Genomic DNA, 24,117 nt, shown 5'->3' on the forward strand with positions numbered 1-24,117 from the left:
AAAAATATGTTTATTTTATAATTTTAAGTTAAAGAATGGCATCTCTACAGAATGGGGCTAACCAGAAAATGATGATGAAAGATATAATATTGAAACATTTTTATTTAAAAAATTAAATAATCAATTTCTTCAGGGACAGAGTACCCTCTTCCCTACCCAACCGGTGTCTATAAAAGCCAATAGGGCTAACATCATGAAGTTTATCAAGCATGTTCGAAAAAAAAGGTATCGTCTAAAATACCGCATTTGCTTGAAATTCTTCTTGAGTGCGTTGCCATCAATCTCTGCAATGAATTTGAAATGTAACTTATTTAATTTTGTTAATATATTCATTCGTATAAAGAGTCGCTGCCATGCAAGAATGAGAAGAATATGAGTAGATAGGTGGGTAAGTACTGTTAAAATTTTTGGTTTATATTTTAAGTGATTTAAAGAAATAAAAATTATCCCCATTTCTTCATAGATGTGAATTAAAATAACTCGATTTTACGATCTGATTGTATTGTAGTATTTTATTGTGCGATGCAAAAAGCTGGTAAAAACCGTACATTATCTTTTGAAATGAAATATCTATATTTTTTTAATAAATAAAGAATTAATGGAAAATGGCTTTTATTTCAGAACATTTTTTTTTCTTTATGAATTCTCTTCTCATTCTCCAATCATCTAGAGAAATCGTAATGACACCATTGAAAAGTTGAAAAGTGTCTGGCATTGCCAGATGGCTAGAATTAGATGTCCCGATGTCCGGACATAGACAGCTTTTCACGGATTACTCATTTCAAAACTGATGAGAAATCTCTATTTATTGTGTAATAGTTATTAACAACTTCATGGAAATACAAATATGTATATACTTGTAAGTTACGAATGTGATATGGTAGGCAACCAAAACCTAGCGTTTAGACATAAGTAATTACTTTTTTCCATTAAAAAACATTTCGTGTCTATATCTATCACCATTGGAAGCTTAATTTAAAACTCAAATGAATGGATAAATATATTATTTAGCTGGGAATAAAACACAGAAGTATTTGCTTTTAATGAAAACAAGATATATTTTTTTATATTACCTTATTTTCTTTTAAGCGTCAATAAATTAAGACAAATATCTAGTACAAAATGGGGTCAATAGATTTTTTTGTAGATATTAACTGAATGAGAATGACCATTTATATTGTTTAATTAATACTGATTTTACATTTACTACGCAATTAAATATATTTTTATATTCATAATATATCTTAAATTACAAAAATATAAGCTATTTTTACTTAGACGTAATGTTTACCATACTGATATTCTATTTAAATTTTTACCTCGCTCTAGCAACACTTCAAATGTCAAGTAAATTTGAAAGTAAACATGAAATTTATGTACGAAAGTATAAACATAACCCCCCAATAAGAGTTAATTACGATTATATTAATAAAAAAGAATAAAACGAATAGGCATGTTTGTTATACAAAAAAATTACGATATTTCTTTTCAATAAAAATATATATATATTAAGTCCGCTTCTACTTACACTTAAAAGGCGAAAATGTAAGTGTAAAATTTTTAAAAAAATTATTACAATAATCTAAGTAATAATACTTGTTGTGTTTAACACTCAATTAGTTTTTATGAAAGATGAAAGACTTATCATCCTTCATTAATCATGGAAAAATATTATATTTTTTTTAATGAATATTTATTTTTTTATTGTTATTATTAAGGTAAAACTCTATTTAAAATATTATTTTAGGCTCAAATTATTTTTCATTACATTTGTACTGCTTCAAAGTGTTTTAAGTGATGTATCATACTATGAGTTATTGGGGGTATCTAAACAAGCATCTACACAAGAGATAAAGCAAGCATATAAAAAATTGGCAGTAAAATTACATCCTGATAAAAATCCAGTAAGTATTATATACAAATATATTTAATAATTTCTATATCACTATTATTTTGTTACATAATAGTATCTTAAATTAAATATTTCATTTTTATTTAGAAAACTTACTTCTAATTTAAGATACATAAAATTCAGACATAGTGTGTCGTAATCAGCATGTGTTGGAAGTTTTGTGTGGGTAGTGAGTGGGTGAATATTAAGGTCAATAGAGTTGCTACACATGTTCCTACTTTTAAATTTAATACAAACATTAAAGATATAAATATTATTATTATTTTTTTAGTTTCACATTTTTTCCACACATGAATCTAGGCAAAGTTAAAAATATTGCATGTTGCTTTTCCCTGCTCTGATTGATAAAATGTGAGGTTGAGTTGCACCAATAAATGCAGTGTCTTCATTCCAAAGTGATCCATTGAAACTGGAAATACATAACAATGTAGTGTAAAAATTTTGAGTGAAAATGACATTGAATAAATATGACACATAAAATCATACACGATAACTATAACCATTTTTCAGGATGCTAATGAGCAAAAAAGATTTCTTGAAATAACCGAGGCATATGAGACATTAAAAGACCCACAAAAAAGACATCAATATGATTTATATGGATCTCAACAATCTTACACTAAGAAATATGACCATCATTCTCAAGCTGAGTACAATAATTTGTATTACAATGGTCTATACCATGATGATCTGTTTGTAGAAACATTATCCGGGAAAAGCTTTTGTAAGTATTTTATGATAGTGAATCTGGTATTAGGACATCCATTATTATTAAATATTTCTATTTCCCACTTTCTGCTGAGTTTTCGAGAGCATGTTGAGTAGGGAAACTCACCACACTGCTTTACCTGAGCAGGGAAACAAAAATATTAAAAATTTATTGTTCTGAGTAGGAATTGTACTCACAATTGTCGTGTTGCGTGCTTACACTCCTGTGCATACATACATGTAGCATACAATACATATATATTGAGGTATCACATTTATATGGAGGCTATTGTGATACTATAAGACAGCACCTGATTGTTAATTTTTAAAATTTAAATAACAAACATATAGTAAATCATCAAATGTTTAAATATAGCTTTTATATTTCAGATACATATTTAGATAATGGTTTATATTTTATAAACTTTTACTCTCCTTTTTGTCCACCATGTCAAAATTTGGCAGACAAGTGGAAAAGACTTGCGGAAATTTACAAAGGAGTTGTAAGTCACTTATAGTGGAAGATACATTATTTTAAAATGTTTTCTGCAAAATTTAACTTTTTTATTTTATATATATTTCAGATAAAAGTGGGTGCAGTTAATTGTAAATATTATAATTCATTTTGCTATAATACAATGAGGATTGGCAGCTATCCCACACTTTTGTTTTATCCTAATGTAAGTATGCTTTTTACAACATAGATAAATATACAGCAGGTTTGAAAGCATGATGGTTGTGGATTCGATACCCACTTGGTAAATTATTTTTTTTAATTTTTATGTTCCCGTGTGGTGTTGTGTTCCCCTCAACACATCAAGTGATGTCTTAAAAGAAGATTCTCTCTGTTAACCCTGGTATATAAGGAATTCAGCGTAATGCTAAACAAATGAAAATATGCTTTTTAATATGTATAAAATTTAAATGTTGTAAATAACTCTTGGAAACTGCCGAACCACCCACTTGGGTAGTTTCTAAGAACCGCGTATTTAAATCACACTACAATCCAATTTTTTATACATTTTTGTAATTACTTATCTTTACTAAGTGTGCTAACTAAAATGAACAACAAAATGTTAAAAATATATTGTTTCAGGGAAAACAAAGCAACTACCTATATTACAGAGGTGCTCATACATTTGAAGCGTTAGAAGATTTTGTAACAAAATTTATAAGAAATAAGGTGGATATTCCTACTATTGCTCATATAAGGAATATCGATAAACCTATGGTTTACATATTGGATGACAGTTTGCATGAAAATATGCTATTGCGAATAGCTTACCATCTTGTAAGTAAAATGATTCAAAATATTTAATACTACCACAAAGTATGAATATTTTAGTATTATTTAAGTGTATTTAGGGAAAATTGATTGATAATTTTAATAGTTATCTATACTGTTATTCACTTAATAAATCATAATTTATATTTTGATATTTTATATGATTTTGTGCTCGCAAAAATTGTTGTAGTAAAATGTTTAGTTATTTCATATTTATCTAAATAATCGGAAGGTACAAGATAACCGCCGTTTTTCCCACTTAAATCCCTATCCCGCAGTAATTCCGGGATAAAAAGAAGCCTAAATGTTGTTTGATAACCCCTCTCTATTTTTCAGGGAAAGTCTCATAAAATTGAATTAGCTATACCTGAGATTAGTAGGGATAAACAGAAATACAGACAGACAAAAACTTTAAAAAATATGGTTTAGTATGGTTTAAGTAACTATGCACTTAAAAAAACTGTTATTTTGAAAATGGCAGAGAAACATTAACTACTAACATTATTTCTAAAAAGTTCCCATACATAGCAGGGTAGCCAGAGGGAACCTAGTGTTAAGACACTTCTTTCCCCACTTTGCGCCGAATTTTCGAAAATCGCATGTTGAGTGAACAAACTCATCTATATCATATTATATGTACTTTGTATGTTTGTATATAAAAAGATTCGCTGAGCAAATGTTTGTAAAGTTTTATTAGATTTTAAAACAAAAATCCAATTATTATTATTTTGGTGTTTATGATAATTTTGTCTACAGAAAGGACTAGCATCAGTTGCAACAGCTGCACACATACGACCTAGATTAAGTAATAATTTAGATACAGTTATTGTTTTCAAGTATAAAAATATAAATAAAGAAATACAAAGTACTGACGAAAAGAGTATTTTAAGTGAAATTGTTGATATGCTGCCTAAGATAGAAAATATAGGATTGGAAAAGCTAAAGGTAACTTTGATATATTAAATGGTATAATATTTTCTTGCCTTTACGCTGTATCCCGTACATAGCAGAGTAGGCGGAAGGGAATCTGGGAAACTAGTGTTGAGACACTCTGTTCCCCATTTTTCGCAGAATTTTTTAGGCATTGTTTGTTGAGTGTTGGAACTTTTCCTTGTTACCAGAGTGGGGAAGAAAAATATATTATATTTCACTTCCTTTAGTGAGAATAGAGCCCACAACCATCGCTGTGCACCACAACCACCTCAATATATAATTTTACTATTACAGAAAATAAGAAATGACTTACGTGCTGGCAAAGATAAGCCTTGGGTTATTTATTTCACCGAAGGCGGTGACGATAAGCTACTTTTGCAACAAATGAAAGTTAATTTGCCTGATATGAACATTGGTAAGTTTAATTATTGTTTAAGTTTGTTTTGGTTAAGCGATTTCTGAGATTCGTATGCAATAAAGACAAACGCATATAGAAACAGACAAAAAATTTAAAAATAATAGTATTAGGTTTCATTACATTATTAAAGGGCTTCAATAACAATTTTTATCTATGTCTTCCATGGACAGGCACCGATTAGTTACGGTTTTATCTATATATATAAAATCGAAAGGTCACTCACCCATCACGAAATCTCAGAAACTACATGTACTAGGAATCACAAATTTTGCATAGGAGTTATTTATAGGACATAGGTGCTCGCTAAGACGGGAATTTGCAATATTCGACTTCTAAGGGGTTGTTTTTGGCGTCGAAAGTTTGTATGAAACTTCGTTACTACAAATGCTAGGAGTCTCAAATTTTGCATAGACGTCACTAGGACGTAGCCATAGAAACAGAAAATAATAATAACATTGTTCACACGGGTGAAACCGCGAGCGGGCCGCTAGTTACGTATATAGATTACGTAACAATAAAGCTAATATGCTAGAGATATTCTATAATTGCAAAAAAACAAAATATTGCTTATTTAATAATTGCAATTTCAGCAATATTTTGCTTAATTGCAATTATTAAAACATTAATAAGCAATTAAGGAAAATAATGGGACATAGGTAGTGGGAAATTAATTAAGTGGTCCGTGCCTATCCCATAATAGTAACAACCCCAAACATGTTAGTGTTCTTATTATATTATGTGTATATTTAATAAAATATGGTATTATATTTATTGGTATTTATTCAATAATGACTATTATACGTATATAAACGTTTGATACCTTACGTAACGCGTGTGGACTTCGGCTAACATGCTAAATCAGCTGCGTATTTAAAACTACTAGAAAAAAAATACCATGAAAAATTTTACAGTGTAAAGGGGCTAGATTATAGTTTATAACAGTTAACTTTAATCTAGCCCCTTCTGGAAAATATCTCTAAATACACCTATGAGGGCACGTCTTCGTGGATGACCCTATCTGAATATGCTTGTTACACATTATTATTATATAATTCAGGTGAAATAAACTGCGAAGACTTGCTCGAATTATGCCACTCATTGCAAGTAGAAGAAGTTCCAGTGTGGGCGGTACTTAAAGTGGGCGGGGCTTATCAAAGGTTCTATGGCACGCCCACTTACAGCGCACTTCAAGTTGCCGCGAGAGCCAAGCCGTTGCACTCATTGTCTGTGACTGACTTCAAGAGGATCTATGGTGGAGGTGAGTTTTTATTTATGGATAAGTTGTAATTTACAGCTTACTTGGAAAGGCTTGTTAACTACAAATTTTGTTTTTTTTTTTTCTCAGCTTCACACTGTATCCCGCATATATCACAGGGAACTTAATGTTAAGACACTCCGTACCCCCCTTTCCGCCGAACTCGTTCTATTCCTTTAGGTGTTGTATTTAAAGTATTTGCTTTATATATGAATACATAAATAAAAATTGACTAAGTAACATTTTAGCCTTTTTTTTAAATTAGTATTTTTTGTTTCCAGATATGAATGCGTGGATTCTTATCGTAGTTCCCTATCAAGTTATATGGGATCACTACGAAGAGCCCTTTGCCCAGGCGTGCTTGGAGCTGGTCGGCGTTGATATTAATGTAAGAGTATGTTACCCTAGCTTTTACTTGTATTTAATAAGTTTATACAAATATTTTTTTATTATTATGAACGCTATTTATTTTAGTTATATTTTTTATTTTCATTCTGCATCTCGCTCGTAGCAGAGTAGGCAGAGGGAATCTAGTGTTAAGTATATTACCAAATTTACGACACATTGCGTGTTGAGAGGCCTAATTCAACGCTGCTCTATATTTTATCACCAAAGAGTGGAATTGACAATAATTAACTTCACCGAAATGATTCACCTAGCCGATCAAACCCACTGCTGTCGCGCTTACAGTCATACACTAAGCCGCTGCTCCACAACACTGATGTCTCTAAAATTGTGTGGTGCGTGAGGAACGGAGTGTCTTAACACTAGGTTCCCTCTGCCTTCTCTGCTATATGCGTGTTACAGCGTGAAGCTATAAATTTTTTTTTTGCTTTCCAGTTCGGCATAATGTCGTGTACATTAAACTCAGATTCTCTTTGTCGCCTCGTCGCACACAATCAACCTACTATAGTATTTCAAAATGGTACAAACAGACATACGTACAGCGGAGACGCCGATAAAGATGAAATAGTGGAATTTGTACAGCTCATTAGAGAAAGTGCTGGTTAGTGTTTTTTTTATATAGTTGATTGTATATATTACATACATTTGAAGGATAGAGTGGCTTATATATGTGTTTAAAAAATATTTTAAATTTTTAACGCAGCGTGGCTTGGAATCCATTCAAGGACTCTGATTACACCGTACGTTACCGTACGTTTTTATCAAGTGTGATGGCTTCTATTTTTTTCTCTTATATTATAATTCATTAAGACGGCACTTAAAAAAAAATATGTCAATCGTTGGGTTAGAACGCATTTAAACCTACAGTTGGATCACAGACCCCTGATATGGTGAATCCATGAGAATGTGATAAACTAAAACTGCTGTTGACCTGGAATGGTCTTTACTGTGCAAGGGCTAATCCCGAGTGTCCTTGACCAATACGACAGGGCTCGGTCAAAGACCCTCTGAAACGCTTAGAGGATTTCCGCAGACATGGAGCTGACGGACTCGCAGGCGTTGGAAGTGCTCGACCCGTCGCGCGAGCACACGTGGCTGGTGGCATACCTGCCCGCCGCCTGTGACCACGCGTGCCGCCAACTGTTGCACGAGTGGCGCCTCGTCGCACGCCGGGTGAGTATTTATGCACTACTTCAATGTTGCTAAGATTTGATAAACACACTGTACACACACACACACACCACACGCCTATACATTGACAACACACACACACCACACGCCTATACATTAATCAAATACATATTAGTGTTAATAGTTCAACTGACTCACCTAGGCTAACTCAACCAGGTCAAATACAATTTAAATTCGAAATATTCTTTATTTACGTCGACATTTACAAGCACATTTGTTGCCCAATTAACCGTAATTGCCGAATTAATTGTCGCTACTACCGACTTGGAAGGCAGTTCTGCTGAGAAGAGCCAGCAAGAAATTTAATAGGTGCTCTTTTCAATATTGAGATTCCAATTTTTTTTTCTTAAGCTGTTGTGCATAAAATTGAAATGACCTTAATTAAAGATTTTTATCCTTCAAATATTATTCTTGGACAATATGAAAATCATTCGTTGTTCTTACAGTTACTTTAAATTTCTGCAGGCTGTTCACAAATATAAAACACATTGCGGAATACTATTATTGAGACATACTTACTTAGAACCATAAATGATTTATTTCCTTTTCCGAGCCGATAACTCAGTTTGGGCAACTGCCCAAGTTGGCTTACTATTACTTGTGTACATACTGCTTTTAAATTTGTTTATAATAAAAAAAATAATAATAACAAGTAATTTAATATTCTTAGCTTCGTCCTCTGGATTTCATTCGGGTTGGTGCATTAGACTGTGCTAAATATGGCGGCGGTTTTTGCAACAATGTGAGATCTCCAACGGCTCGTCTTTATCCCGTAGCATCCGGGCATCATTATACGTGAGTCGAAATTAACTTTATCTTCATTCCTTATCTTGGGTATAAAATAATAATCAGGAGGAATCTAATGTTAAGACACTCCACTTTTTTGGAGAACACGGTATCTTAACACTACGTTCCCTTCCATGCTATATGCGCGATACGACATAAAGCTAAAAAAAAGAACATGATATTAAAAATAAACAATTTGAATTAATATTAACATAACTGAATGTACTGAGTTTAATCAACTATATTAATATTTCTTTTATGACCACAAAATATATCTTCAAAATATTATTTTTTCAGAGTGAGCTTACAGCATTTAACTCAAGCACCATATATATTGGAATGGGCATTGGAACATATAGATGATTCAATATTAAAATTAAATTGGCAAAGTTTCACCAAAACAGCAATAGCTGACGAGTTAAATCCTAGCAGGTAATTAAAAGATTCTCTTTTGTTTTGAAAAAACTATGGGTAAAAAAAGTAAAACTAATTATTTTTATAAAAATGATATGTATATAATGTACATTGCTAAATTATTTTTATGGTACGGATTTATGGGGGCCTGAAACATAAGTTTTATTAAATTAATTTAGAGACAGTCGTTGCGAAGTGTCAGAGCGTTGTACTGTAAACTCAACGATTGTGGGTTCGATTTCATTTCCTACTTTTGATAGCAAGACAAACAATATCTCGAACATTCAGCGGAAATAAGCGAAATGGAGTGTAATCATATCAGGTTCCTCTGGCTATAAGCGGGATACAGCGTGAAGTTAATTAATATTCAAACCAATAATTTCAAACTAATACAAAAAAATGGTGGATATTTAATAAATATTGTTATTTATACAGAAATAAAAAACCTTGGCTCGTCTATTTTCATTCGCCAAGATGTTACCGATGCTATGAAATGTTTCCAGATTTCGCTATAGTAGCTATTGTGAGTATTTTTGTCTAATTAAGATAATAATTTAACACGCACTCTTAACACTGGGTTCCCTCTGCCTCACCAGCTATATGCGGGATACAACGTGAAGCTAAAAAACAATTGTAATCAATATATGAATTATCATTTTTATAATGGATGCGTTAAAGTTTCATCTGGACGGTTAGAGCAACTCAGACCAGCTTGTTAACTGGCTTCCCTCAAGGGAGTGGACAGTTGAAAGTAAAATTTGGGCAGTTTATTTTCGTAATCTGGACACCCACTACTGATTTTGAAAATTTTTTACCCTAAAAGGATGAAATAGGGGTTGAAAGTTTGTATGGAAAAATCTTTACATCGCCATCGATTTTTATAAAGTTTAAAATTTAGACTCTTAGAAATGTTTCATTGAACACGTGTTTCATGGTTTATTAGAATTCACCCCACAGGGTGCAAATAAGTAGGCGAAGCTGCGCGCATCCACTAGTATACAATAAAATTTTATATCTATTTCAGCAATTGGGCAGATATATACAATTTGGTAAAGTAAATTGTATGACGGAAAGGAGCCTCTGTCAACACGAACACATAAATAGCTATCCTTCTATCAAACTATATCTCAATAGAAATAAACAAAATACTGTTAGTAGAGTTATTCCTTTCCAGCCGAAACATTATTTAGAATTAGTAAGAGATATAAAACCTCATCTAAGAGGTTATAATGAAGATTTGTTTTCAGATATTGATGGTATGAATCTAAAAAGTCATGTCAATTTTAGAGATGAATTGTAATTTTATTATTACAAGCTGTAGGTATGTTCCCATATTCACTGCGAACATTCTAAGATGTGACGTTACTACCTGGCCGTTCGTATATATAAATTACTTTTTAACGTAATAAATTTATTTTTAACATCCGGTATTCGTAATACTAATTATTAAGAATAGTGAAAACTGTTCAATGTCTGAACGCGATTGAAACACTGAGAGCGCAGTACAAAATGGCGACGATTTATCACGTCATATATTTCCCTAGGATACGGCGCTGCTACTATATACTCCCAGTCTATAACCGAAGGAATTTCTCCACATTAACAACACTGAACAGTGGTCTCGCAGTGTATATCGGAACATACCCTATGTATGTCCATAGGTCTTGCCCCGGTGTTCATATAAAATTTTACCTCAATCGGGTTAAAATAACTGTTCCAAATTTGAGTTGCAAATTTCCACCCGAACGATCTTTATTTGTTAATTTTGCAAATTAAATTTGCGCTCATATTTTGTATAAGCGTTTAGTTTGAATGACAATGCATAATAGTAGTATGACGACGTCATTCTAAATCCAATATGGCGGAACTAAGACTAGATTTTTCAGTGCATTCCTTATAATATTACACTCAATGAACTTGTTGAGCATAACTCAAAAAGTTCAAAAGTATACAAAAATCTTCTTAAAAACATTTTTTTTGTTCTTAAACGCGTTAAAAGTTTAAAGTGTTTCTTTAAAAGTTTTACTTGCAACTTAAGTATAACGTCATTACACAATTCAAATGATTTAAATCTTTTACTTGAGATTACTAAACTAACTGTAACTTCTAAACTTGTTACTAGTTTATCTACGCAATCAAATACGAATCTCACGACGCAAGCTTGTTTTTAAATTTAAATAATTTTATTTTTTAGCTATTTTAAAATGAAAGATAATAGCAAAATTAAAAATCTGTAAAAATATCAACCCAATTACATAATTACTGTAGTTAAAAAAAATATTTAAACAGTTTTTAGGAATTTGAACAGATGTGGAAACTGTTTCAATTTAAACATATACAATATACATATAAGTAATACCTTACAGTCAATGATTGTTCAGTTGTTGTTGTTGTTCTTTAATTATGGCGATCCGAGCGTGCCAGTTCAGCACTAATCACTTCGCCAATGTCACGTTGAATGGAAAACACACAAAGGAGAGTGTACGGTAAAGAGACAATATTACGCAATAGTAGATGCACGTTAAAAAGAGATCCAGCTAAGATACTGCCTTCACCTATAAGATAAACAAAAATTATACACAATATATACATAATAAAGGGTTAGTAATAGATTATATTTTACAAAATTGTTAGCTTATACTATAATATTATTAGATCTAGTATATTTACATAAGAATTTACACAAAGGAGTATATACAAACATTAACAGACACTGAACATTAAGGGGACGGGGAACTATATGAGGAAGGACATCATACAAGGGACGAATTAACTTTGGACATGTGAAAAGGATATGGGAAGGGGAACCTTCGTCCAGGCCACACTCACACAGTGAGTGGTCCCTGACATGATTGTTCAGACAATTGCTTTTTACAGTGACTGGGTTCAAATCAGGCTCTGAAAGTATTGATTAGATAAAACTTATGTTTTGATATTATATTTAACTATTTTAAAAAATATTACTGCTATCTATTCTGAATGCCATTGTAACGTAAATCAAAATAATCATTTAAGGCTAACTAACCTAAATATTTGTTTTTGTCGATTATACATCACATTTTAAAGTTAAGACCATTCAAAAAAGGTGCTAATTAAATTAGTCTTAAATTTTTATATTCAAAACACATTTTTGAGTTTAGTTTTCAATAAGTATATGAAGAATATTATCTTGTTATTTCTAAAATCATAATGTTCTTCATGCAACTCATTATATGTAATATTTTCGTATAAGTTAATTCACCATTCCTATATCGATTTAACAATGATTACATTATTTCCTAGATCTAAGTAAAATTAAAAAAAATTACCTATTATTTGTAAGTAAATGATTTTTTTTCATTTTAAATTCTATTATCTTTTATTAATGATTGCACAACCAGCACATAATAATCTGCTTGTGTTTTTTAACTATTTTGCATTTATTATATAAAAGTAAAAGCTATGTGATAAATTAAGTCAATATTTTTATCCTATATACCATAAGAAATACAGCTCACAAGGCTTAACCTGGGTTTTTTCATTTGTGGGAGTAATTATAAAAGTACGGCCAGAAAAAAAAAGTTTATTATTAGAAATAAATAAAAAAATGTTAGTTTTTCCTACGCCGTATATTGCATCCCTTAATCTCAGCTGTTGTGTCCTAATTAATCCTTTCGTTATTTTATCAATAACGCACGGATATGTCACATGCATTTTTCCATTCGTTTACAGCGACAGTGCACACTATCTTTAATTTTAATAAATCTACATAAAACTAAAGTATTAAGAATTAAATATTTGACGGTGCTAACAGTACAATCCCGTATAGGCAGGTTGTCAAAAAGCAGTACAAACATATTTAGACAAAGTGTATGTCACATTTTCACTATTTATGAACACTCATACAAATGCAAAGCTAGGCTTAATCCTCGTGGACTGTACATATCTACAGTATTCAATTTTCTATTATTTATTATTCCCGAGATTAGGAGCCATCCATAAATCACCTCACAAGGGTGGATGTGGTTGGCTGGACAATGGAAATATGACAAGGTGTCCTAAATTAACGTGACATTTTAAAAAATAATATACAAATTTATAACTGCTGTCTTAATTTAATAATGTCTAGTTGTAAAATTGCAAAATACATGTTGTCACACTAGGTAGTTGGGTCTCACAAATGTGGAGGACAAAGATAAAGGACAGTTCAAAACACACAATTTATGAACGGCCCCTAATTAATGTATTACTTTTACTACTTCCTATTATAGTCGTTTTCTAATCTCTTATTTGAATTTGAATCTCCTTATTAGTTTCCATATGACTATATTATATTATATGTAATTATAACTATTAGATTTTACAAATAAATGTTCTAACTTATATGATTTTTTTTATTAATTAATTAAAAGACTCAATTGTTTGATGACTTTGTTTACTATAAGACCTTGACAAAAAACAATTACTGTTTTTAGATGAATTTTCCTTGTGTATATGGTTAATTTATAACAGGCATCTTCACATACAGCATCTGAAAAATTAGATGAAAATTTTAGAACAAAATATGTATAAGTATTGTGGATTCAAATAATTTCCACTTCCTTCCTGGTCTATTAAAATAATGTGCAGTATTGAGTTTCTCCACTTAAAATCCATTGTCTCCAGTTCATAAGATAAGATGAGAATAAAGTGATAATATGTCACTAAGTTCTGTCTATGGACAACTTACATCTTTATTTCTATTCAATTGAGCATCAACTACATCTTGATCAATACTACAAGGCAGGAAGAAATCCACACATTCAAAGAGGCCCTTTGAATCTAAAACTAATCTATCTTCTCCTATTTCTAAGTTTAGATCTTTAAGTTCAACCTGCAAATGTGAATAAAAACATTAAAATAATAATGTAAAAACATACATACATATTGGCATGTCCTGGGAATTGAACCTTATACTTTTGGTAATAGTAAATATTTATCTTAATTTTCATATGATATTTATCCTAATTTTATTAACACTTGTCTTTAATTTATTTCATATGAATATAATTTGTTTTATTTAAAATGAATAAATACATACAGATGCTGGTATCATAAATTCTGCTAATAAATATTCTATTTCCCCAGCAGGTGGTTCCCGCCTTAGTCTATAAATGAATTCCTTCTTAGGTACATGAACTTGTGGATTATTAGAGATTGGTTTTTGTATTTCCTCTATTAGTGGTCGAATATTTTCTTCACATTTTTTGACATCTCTAATTTGAATTCTATGAGATTGCAATGTACCAATAGATTTTCTATTTTTAAGTATTGTAAACCTCTGCATATCTAACTCAAACTGATATTTATCTTGTAAGCCTTCAAATACAACTGTTAGGAAAAATGTTTGAAAGAGATCATCTTTTTCTATTTTAGAAAAAAAAACTGGGTTTATTGCAACATCATAAACTGTTGCAGGCGAACCAGATTTATCTTGCTCTGTCCTTCCTTCACCAATACTCATAGGAACTCGGTAACTAGATGGATCTTCAGAATTTAATATCTGCATCAACTCTTCGTTGCTGATGTCTCTGGGACACGGAATTGCCTCAGTAAGGCAAACATTAACAAAAACCTTCTTATTATCTGACTTGGTAAATGTCTTTACACAAAATCCTAAAAAAAATAATTATTATGTAGTTTAAACGTAAAAATTTTACGGATTTATTCTATAATAGCCTAACCTGGTCTAGGTTTTACAACTTGTGAAGGAACTGTGTCTGCTAGTAATTTATTAAATTCTTCTACGACAGTTTCCTGTAAATATAAAAAATGGGTTTATTTCTTGTTTTAAATGTATTGTAAATTATGTTACATTATGAAAAAAAATATTTACATAAATAAATGAATACCTTAACTATACTCATATTTTTCTCCATAATTGTAGGGTCAATTTCAAGTGGTACTGATTTTTTCTTCATTATTTATAGTAAATAATGTGTTACTATGGAAACTAATTTCGTTTCTATTCAAAGTAAAATGGTATAATTAATAGAAAACTCCTTTCTAGTTTCTACAACACAAATTCAAAGAACATACTAGTACATACAAGGATGTACAAAATACAAATACTGAAATGTCAAACTCAAATGACATTATGACAGTTCTTTTCCTGTATAAAAGCAGGATATTAATTAGTAATCTGTGTCTTATGGTTGGGGCTTATATTATTGACGTTAATATAATTGTCAAATTGTGAAAATTATTGAAAAGTTATACTATAGAATTATTTTTATACCTGTAACCAGTCTTTTAACGGTACGTTTTGATGCTTGTCGAACCTTAATAGCATCCACAAGCCAATCTTTTACAAACGCTAAAATGCCATTCAACGGTAGCGAGTGTTTTAGTTTGCTTTAATGGTACAAACATATTAATACCTGCCTTCTATTAAATTAAAGTAGTTAGTGCTCTTTTATTTATTTGCTGTCTCTCTGTTTTTTTGCTGATTTGTGTGAAAGAACCAATACTGATTTGTGACAAGCTCTCACAGCCAAGCCCAACACCCCGTGTCCACGCTTGTTTTGGTAGACGCTTGGCAAATCTCGGCAAGCATGTAAGCGCACTACACCACAAAAAAATTAAAGAGTGATATTAAAACAAATTTGGATTTTGTTTAAGTTTTAATGCGAGTTTTGTTATTTTAATTAAATATGTTAGTTATTCAATATTTTTAATAATATTGAAATTTCAGAACGTAATGTTATATAATGAATCAAATCCATTTTAACATTTTTATAGTTTCAGTTACAGATTAATTATGGGCCTCCTTTCCTATTGCTTTATAGCAATATAAATGATATGATTTTTAAAAAACAAATATTACGATAATATACTTCATTATATTTAATCTTTTGTATTTTTGATTAGCAGTTGTCATAGTCATTTCATCAGCCGTCAGGCGTCAACCGTCGTGTCCGTCATGAGAACTAGGTCGAAATACTATAGTAGTCAATGTCTAATTTTTGTACTATTTCAGTCTTTCTTGATTTAAATATTCTTATTTATATTGCAACTATTTGTAAACGAAATTTTAATATGTATTTTATTTCATAAATGGAATAATCGACTCAGCGTTGGAAGAAGCGATCGAAGGTATAGTACGGACTATAATTGTAAAAGTTTGCCATATTTTGTCTTTTAAATTGTAATTTAAACGTTCTTAAGTTGTTATTAACTAAATTTAATAAAGAAGAAACAGCATTGAAGAGGCTAATGTATATAATATGACGAGAAGTCTACGTATATCTTGAATAAGACAAAAATAAATCATTAACTTGTCAGCTGTAGTCAAGTGAATGTAATACGTATGCATAACACTAATCACAAGAAAAGAACAACATAATATATAATATAACCTTTCTTAAAATTTTTCAAGTGTTGTTGTAAAATATATTCTATAACATAATATAGAATGAAGTGAAAGTTTTCTATTAAAATTAACACTTCTGTGAAACTGGAGCGCATATGTAATATATTTAAAATTACGAATTTACTTTAAAAAAAATTACAAAATTTAATTTCTATATCATAAACTAAGACTAGCTTATCATCATAAAATTATCATTACTTCTCTGTTGTATCTAAATACATTATCTGATTAATCCTTAAATAATATAGATTTTTATATAGATTTTTTAAAATATAGGCATAAACATATGGCAGACAAAAGTTAAGATGGCTGATAAGCACACTTTGAATTATGATGTGAGGGAGTTGAAATTGGGATCAAGCTTCACTAACAATAAATCATCACAATATCATACAATTAAATGTAAGTATCAATTTATTTCAATATCCAATGATAATTATTAAGAATTATAATTTGTTAAGAGAGAATGCTCTTACTCCAACACTCCATCATTACTCCACAAACAGGAATAAAGTGTTAATTCTACAAAAATACAAAATGCTTATTAGAATTCTCATATTATATGTTCTGACGTCTCTGAATCTGATCTGACATGTAATTTTTTTGTAAATATTTTTTCTTAGTATAGAGAATTATTTTAAAAATGTTGATGATATTTATATTCATCCTTGTCATAAATATTAGTAATTTATTTTTTCATTTGTAAATCTACTTCAATATAATGTTACCTAATTGATTGATGATGAAATAATATGATTTGATTTTTCTAATGTTGGGATCCCATCAGAAATTAACAGTAATTGAAAATGGTAAAGATAACTTGTTAACTAATTTAAACAAAGGAATGGACATACATAAATAACACCCTAAAAACATAACACTCTTTTCCAATTATGGGTTAATTTTGATGATTCTTGTTTTGTTTCTAACTTCAGAGATGATTTACATTATATTGAAATAGATTTATTACTTTTTGATATAAAAAAAACCGATTTGTACATATAGTATACAAATTGATTTATAAGAAAATATATATACAGATGACATTCTAACTATATGTTAGTATTAAATATGTAAATAATATAAGTTATTTACTTTTAAAACAGTTAGTTGACCCCAAATTAGGTTTATCATTCGCATAATATATAAATAGTGAATATTTGCTATAAATAAATAAAGATTGAGCTATCAAAATGTGGATTAACAAGAAGTCACTAAACACTAAATTAAACACAGTGTCAAAATTAATCTGTTTAACCTACAATTGGTTAAAAGAAACTGTTGTATCTTAGGTTGTGTTATCCCTAAATAAATGGGAATTGTACTCGAAACCATTGTGTTTAACAATAAGACACTGTTCTACTGTGTGAGTTTGTTTTTAATAAAATAAGAATAACATAATAAAATAAACGATTATTTATGTCCAATTAATTGCGTCTATTTAGATTTTGTAACAGTATATATTTTATAATATCAAATTGAATTTAAATTATAGTTATGTTTTTCAGATGATTTTAAACCAGCATCGGTGGATGTTAACAAAATGGCGACAGTTGATGTTGGGACTAATAATCAAGTGACTGTTACTGTGCCGCATTTAGGTAGATGTCTTTTATTTACCCATTTTTAAGAAAATATTGCAGAAGGAAGGAAGAGTAAACATTCGCACAGTTAGAGTTTATGTAAAGTGCAAAATTAAATAATATTTTTAAATAATGCATCAAAATATACATTAAATTAATAAAATAAAAATGAGACAAACTTCCATATGTTTGCAATACCATCTTTAGTATAAAATGACTATGTATGCATTGCTATGAGAATGTCTATCCTGCTATATGCGGAATTACAGCATTAAAACAAAAAAAAATATAGTTTTTTATCTATCTCTAGATGGAGCAGGAGTACCCCAGACAGTATTTAAAGGAAGCCAACGGCCTTATACAAAAGAATGTGTCCTAATAATAGATAGAGTTACAGGAGAAATCACACTGGAAAAGCTTTCTAGTAATATACAAGTAAAGAAAACAAGGTATGTTTTATTGAGTCATTTTTTTATCATATAATAGTTCTCTCTAATCAGATCTCTTTTTTCCAACCACATCATAGTTCCTAATTTTCCCTCATTATGATGAAATAATCTAAAACTCAACAATTACTTAAAAATTTAAGTTATATACATTTTTATATTATTTCTAAACATATATTCATTGTTTTCTTTGCTTCATGCCGTATCTTCAATAATTGCGTCAGCTTCGATATGTAAAAAAGTGCAAATATGTCATTGTTGCACCAAACGAGAGAGAATAAAAAATGTTTATCTATAACATAATATTTTAGTTATATTATAGTTATATAACATAATATTATAGTTATATTATATTATAGATAATATGCATGACATTTTCAAACAAACTGTAATTTTTTTTTGTTTGTTTTCATTATAAAATACCTCATATTAAGTAATAATAACATTGGGTAATAATAAATGTGTTTTTTAGACAAGAAACAAACCAAAAGCCCAGACCATTGACGCCTGTTACAACAGACTTTACAAATACAACACAGCGTTCAACTTCGCGTACAAGAGTTGCGACAAACAAACGTACTAATAATACAGGTAAAATAGCTCTTCCTTGTTGCCGTACATAACAGAGATATTGTGTGTTGAGTGGCGCAACTCAACGCAGCACTATGTTTTACGATAGCGGGGATATAGAATTACCCCTTTATATTATATATAAATTTATATTACCCCGACGTGGGATCGAGCCCATGACTATCGTGATATACGACAATTAATGTTATGCAATTCAAGAGGGTGAAGCATTAAAATATTTTTTTTCCTTGTGTGTAATAACACTCAACTTTTTTAAATAATTTATTTTATATATTTTATCATTAATAGGTCCAAGCGGTGTACAAGTGAATACACAAAATCGGTTCAACAATAATGCACCTAAATCACAGAATATGGTTAGATCTCCTACTAGGGTGAAAACATCGCCACCGCAAGCACCGTAAGTATTAAATTATTTCTTTTTTAATTTCACATTGTATTTCGAACGTAGCAGGGTAGGCAGAGGGAACCTGCCAACTTAGAGTTAAAATACTTCATTCTCATTAAGACATTTCCTTTCCAAATTGTAGTTGATAGTTTTTAATTCGTTCACGATTCGTTCTCTAGTTTTAATAGTGACGTTTGAACGAAGTTGTTTAGCTTAGCTTCTATGTATCCTAAACTAAAGTAAATAATGTATTATTTTTTCTCTCCACAGATGGTCCGGAGGCGGCAACAGTACTCTAGCGTCCCTTCCTATGATCGGCTTTGACGAGGCACCTCCCCGCTCTCCCCCAGCCCCACCACCCTATTCCCATAATACCCAAAATAACCATAATACTCATAATACCCATAATGCCCATAATAACCATAATACCCATAATGCACATAATACCCAAAATACCCATAATACTCACCCTCCACAAAGACACGCGCCTCCTCAACCTACTCCTCAATCTTCCCTTCCATCTGTTGCTGTAAGTATATAATTTATGTTTTACAGTTTGTTTTTTTTTATCTTTAAGGTAATGCTTGAAATATATAATAGTAAAGAGCTACGGAGTGACACTAGATTATATCTTTTTATTCTATGCTGTGCATGGTTAAGAATATATTACCATGAAAAATAAAATAAATAAATGACAATAAAAACTAGAGTAGTTGCCATTGAAAAAGTTTCCATTTTTTTTAATTTTCCTTTTAATCCAGCTATTTAAAATTCCAATTTTGTTTCTGCTTGTAAAATTGTATAATGTAAGTCTTACAACATGTTATCCTAGAGGACTATCCTAATAGTTTATATCAAATTTTCTACTCCACGAGGCGTCTTTTCGGCAATAACACGTGGTCGTAGTTCTATAAAATAATTTTCGAAAAATATGTTTTAATTAAACAAAGAGGTCAAACTTAAAACTGTACACATTATATTTCATGATCAGAGTGGAAAAATTGTAAAACGTCCAAAAATAGTGTTTAATAAAAGATTTTATTTAAAAGTATTCAAACTTAATATGTAAAGCAATAAAGATGGTTGTTTAACAAACATTAACCTATTTACAATAAAATGATTTCAAAATCAATATATTCTCACAAGCACTTTTAAATTATAACTAGCTCCTTATTTAATAAAGATGTTCTTTTATACGTCCACTGTCACCTGTATTTAATCATTCTTTTTAAAACATATATTTTTTAATATTCTTTAAAAATAATGTTATAAAAGAATGGTAAAATTGCTATGTAGTGTCAGAGTGAAACCTTTGGAGGGTGTAGTGTACTCGCGAGCGCGACGCTAAGTCATCATTCGCGCATCATTCATTTATTGCGCGCCATAAGCGCCAGTTTGTATATATGATATATGTCATAAAGAATTTGTCGGGCTATTTTATCTATTATACATATATGAAACTTATTTGAATATTTATGTTTTAGCTTTATACTACACTATCGGCCCGCTCGCGGTTTCACCCGCGTGAACTATGTTATTATTAATTTCTGTCTCCATGACTACGTCCTAGTGACGTCTATGCAAAATTTGAGACTCCTAGCATTTGTAGTAACCAAGTTTCATAAAAACTTTCGACCCCAAAAACAACCCCTTAGAAATCGAATATTGCAAATTCCCGTCTTAGCGAGCACCTACGTCCTATAAGTAACTCCTATGAAAAAATTTGAGATTCCTAGCACATGTAGTTTCTGAGATTTCGTGATCAGTGAGTGACCTTTCGATTTTATATAGATTTCGTATATAACTCAGTCGGCAGAGCAATTTTCAGGATATTCCATATTGATTACTGTGTGAAACTGAACGCCGCGTTTTGTCTTGCCACCAGACCAAAGAAATGAAATTATTTACACCCGCAGACAGGAATAGTATCAGCAACCGGCGAGTTTCCATGGTCGTCTCAACGAACGGGCTTCATATACAATATGCCTACATATTTTCTAATATTATAAAATTGAAAAAATATATCATATTTTTTCAGCAAGCACCACGCCAAGAGGACAGCTCGTCCAGCTCGTCCAGCGACAGTGATAGTGACGACAGTGGCAGTGATAGTGACGATAGCACCTCGCACAACCCGCCCCCGCCGCACCCCGCCCTTCCCTCGCTGTCTAACGGTATGTCTTACATACTACTTTATTTAATATTAGATGACCTTTAACGTTTATGTCACTTTATAAATACATTTTTTTTTTAAATCTTTTTATGCATTATTTTCTCTATATAAATTATAACTGTGCCAATAAGATTTTATACTTTAATGGGGTCTCCTGTAAAGTTGCCGATTGTCACATCCGTCAATTGAGAACGAATGTTTGTTTCACGTTAAAGACACTTCCGTTCCTCACTTTCCGCAGAATTCTTGAGGCATCGCGAGTTGCCTCGTGACCAGAGTGAGGAAATGAAAATATTAAATTAATTTTACTTCCTCTGAAAGGAAGTCCGACTATATATATTAAAATATTTTTTTGTTTTTTAGGTGTGTCAAACGCAGCGTTATCAGCCGACGTGCTCAACGACGATCTGTGCCTGTCCGAGTCCGGCAGCGACTCCGACTGACCCTCGCACACAAAAACACAAACATACACACATACACAAAAACACAAATACAGATATCACGACAATTCCTAGCGAACCATCACTTGGCAAGTGTCCTGCCTCTTTCTGTTCTTCATCAAATAGCCTTATTGTGTGATAATAGCTTAATAAAGATTAGTATCATGGATCATTCTAGAACTACAAAACAATGTGTAGGTTTTAACTATTATTTTTAACGCACGTGGTTTTTTACTCTTGCCGTGTATGTATCAATCCATTCTCGTGTTTTTAAAGTGCGAGAGTGGCTTCAGCGTCGCCGTTTGTCAGTTGATTTTTACTGTTTATAAAATATCTAAAGGAAACAAATAAATAAATGAATAAATAAAGTAGTCCATTTTACACCAAGTTTCATTGAGTCCGGTTTTTGAGTTATTCGCGGACAAAAATTTTTTACACTTGTATAACTTATAGATACTATCTTAGAGTTGTTTTTGTTTGAATTATACTCAATATTACTTGATAGTTGATGCTCATATGAATTTTATGGCCGGGAATAGAATTAGTTTTGAAGTTAACAGTAAGTTAACAGAATATATTTTTAACATCTCTAGTGTTATTCCACACTAAGGTTAAGATTTTATTTTCTAGGAAACGTAAAAAAACTTGAACGTTCCAGGATTCAATCCTGCGCCTCTTGGAAACCGTCCAAGCGTTCTGGCCACTGCGCTATACGCGTCAAGCATGTGTATTAGAAGAAACTGCGCTGCGCTTAGCGGGCGGTTTCCGAGAGCCTAAAATTAGGAGTCCAAATTTTGATACGTTTTCTTAAAATAGCATGGACATAATGTACATATGAATTTAAGGCGAAAAAATAAAAAAAAAGAATTGTTTATGAACCTGCAACATGCGGTGACTGCAAACTTACAAATGTTAACGAAAAAATACTTAAATTAGTGTAAGTGTGTATCATTAACATAGTGCCTCAACAGAATATAGAAAAAATGAGATATATTTTTATTTTATGCCAATTTTTTAATTATTGTTAAGGTAGGTATAGCGGTCGGCGGCGAGCGATTTATACATCTAGATATAAAAGTATGCAATAAATTATTATATACAAAAATAAACATATTTGTTTTATTTATATTTATATCATTTGTAACTTTTTTTTTTGGTCATCGTAGCGCATTAGTGTCACAGCGTCTGACTGCGACGGTTGTGGATACGATCCGCATTCGAAGGAACTAATTATTTGATTGCGAGAGGATTATTAAGAGGAATGTCGGGCGGAAGGTCGAGAATAGTGTTTGATTTTTTTTATTAGCTTCACACTGTGTTCCGCATATAGCAGAGTAGGCGGAGGGAACTTGGGAACCTAGTGTTAGGACACTCCGTTTCCATTAAGACAGTTCCGTTCCCCGCTGCTTCCTTTCAGAATTCAACTGAATTCTGGAGGCATTGCGTGTTGTGTGGCGGAACTCAACGCTGTAAACTTTTAAAATTGAAAAGTAATATTAATTCAATTCACCATATGTTTCAGAAGTAGTTTGAATATTAGAATAATAAAACGAGCAGAGAGAAATTCCAATTAAGTATTATATTGTACATTTATTCTATCAAAAAAAAACAATATATATCTATTAAGTAACGTACAATTGGACAACTTTTTACATGTAATTTTTATACAATATACAATACAAATGAATAAATATACATATTCACAATTTATAAATTAAAGTGTCATTAATTATTAAGTATATAAATAAATGAATAGTAACATACTCTTTTAATACATTAAAATTAAAAGATATAATTGA

At 30.9% G+C, this 24,117-nt stretch overlaps 3 protein-coding genes across 3 annotated transcripts in view; 2 read left to right on the top strand and 1 right to left on the bottom strand.

Moving 5' to 3' along the window:
• The window catches only part of LOC146528937 (endoplasmic reticulum disulfide reductase DNAJC10-like), a 41,693-nt gene extending 28,024 nt beyond the window's left edge, over positions 1 to 13,669 (top strand). The window contains exons 12-27 of the mRNA XM_085203844.1: positions 1,748 to 1,904; positions 2,423 to 2,636; positions 3,011 to 3,123; positions 3,205 to 3,300; positions 3,717 to 3,911; positions 4,662 to 4,850; positions 5,133 to 5,253; positions 6,314 to 6,514; positions 6,793 to 6,899; positions 7,352 to 7,517; positions 7,950 to 8,089; positions 8,778 to 8,902; positions 9,191 to 9,325; positions 9,743 to 9,830; positions 10,332 to 11,676; positions 12,156 to 13,669. Coding sequence (XP_085059970.1) covers positions 1,748 to 1,904; positions 2,423 to 2,636; positions 3,011 to 3,123; positions 3,205 to 3,300; positions 3,717 to 3,911; positions 4,662 to 4,850; positions 5,133 to 5,253; positions 6,314 to 6,514; positions 6,793 to 6,899; positions 7,352 to 7,517; positions 7,950 to 8,089; positions 8,778 to 8,902; positions 9,191 to 9,325; positions 9,743 to 9,830; positions 10,332 to 10,607 — 2,323 coding nt within the window. The 3' untranslated portion in view covers positions 10,608 to 11,676; positions 12,156 to 13,669. The remainder of the gene's footprint in view (positions 1 to 1,747; positions 1,905 to 2,422; positions 2,637 to 3,010; positions 3,124 to 3,204; positions 3,301 to 3,716; positions 3,912 to 4,661; positions 4,851 to 5,132; positions 5,254 to 6,313; positions 6,515 to 6,792; positions 6,900 to 7,351; positions 7,518 to 7,949; positions 8,090 to 8,777; positions 8,903 to 9,190; positions 9,326 to 9,742; positions 9,831 to 10,331; positions 11,677 to 12,155) is intronic.
• LOC146528938 (PIH1 domain-containing protein 1-like) lies at positions 12,854 to 15,404 on the bottom strand. Its single transcript, XM_085203843.1, has 5 exons — positions 15,178 to 15,404; positions 15,010 to 15,082; positions 14,367 to 14,941; positions 14,016 to 14,159; positions 12,854 to 13,817 (listed from the first exon to the last, which is right to left on the bottom strand). Exons 1-5 carry the CDS (start codon positions 15,244 to 15,246, stop codon positions 13,785 to 13,787), a joined length of 894 nt encoding a protein of 297 aa, XP_085059969.1. The 5' UTR covers positions 15,247 to 15,404; the 3' UTR covers positions 12,854 to 13,784.
• A 791-nt stretch (positions 15,405 to 16,195) lies between these two features.
• Eaf (ELL-associated factor) lies at positions 16,196 to 23,427 on the top strand. The gene is made up of 9 exons (XM_085203842.1): positions 16,196 to 16,420; positions 16,974 to 17,099; positions 18,206 to 18,298; positions 18,591 to 18,729; positions 19,199 to 19,317; positions 19,606 to 19,717; positions 19,976 to 20,234; positions 21,744 to 21,879; positions 22,242 to 23,427. The coding sequence occupies exons 2-9, from the start codon at positions 17,003 to 17,005 to the stop codon at positions 22,319 to 22,321; spliced, it is 1,035 nt and encodes a 344-aa protein (XP_085059968.1). The 5' UTR covers positions 16,196 to 16,420; positions 16,974 to 17,002; the 3' UTR covers positions 22,322 to 23,427.
• The last annotated feature ends 690 nt before the right edge of the window (positions 23,428 to 24,117 follow it).

This window comes from Heliconius melpomene, chromosome 19, assembly GCF_056956725.1.
Source record: "Heliconius melpomene rosina isolate 202511_hmr_F chromosome 19, ASM5695672v1, whole genome shotgun sequence".
Classification (NCBI taxonomy): domain Eukaryota; kingdom Metazoa; phylum Arthropoda; class Insecta; order Lepidoptera; family Nymphalidae; genus Heliconius; species Heliconius melpomene.

Excerpts from the sequence above, each read along its gene's own strand:
- LOC146528938 (XM_085203843.1), bottom strand. The coding sequence starts at position 15,246 with ATGAAGAAAAAATCAGTACCACTTGAAATTGACCCTACAATTATGGAG. Across the intron at positions 14,942-15,009 it reads AGTTGTAAAACCTAGACCAG|GATTTTGTGTAAAGACATTT; the intron begins GTTAGGCTATTA and ends TATTTTTTTTAG. Across the intron at positions 14,160-14,366 it reads AATTTATGATACCAGCATCT|GTTGAACTTAAAGATCTAAA; the intron begins GTATGTATTTAT and ends TCACATTTGCAG.
- Eaf (XM_085203842.1), top strand. The coding sequence starts at position 17,003 with ATGGCTGATAAGCACACTTTGAATTATGATGTGAGGGAGTTGAAATTG. Across the intron at positions 17,100-18,205 it reads ACAATATCATACAATTAAAT|ATGATTTTAAACCAGCATCG; the intron begins GTAAGTATCAAT and ends TATGTTTTTCAG. Across the intron at positions 18,299-18,590 it reads TGTTACTGTGCCGCATTTAG|ATGGAGCAGGAGTACCCCAG; the intron begins GTAGATGTCTTT and ends ATCTATCTCTAG.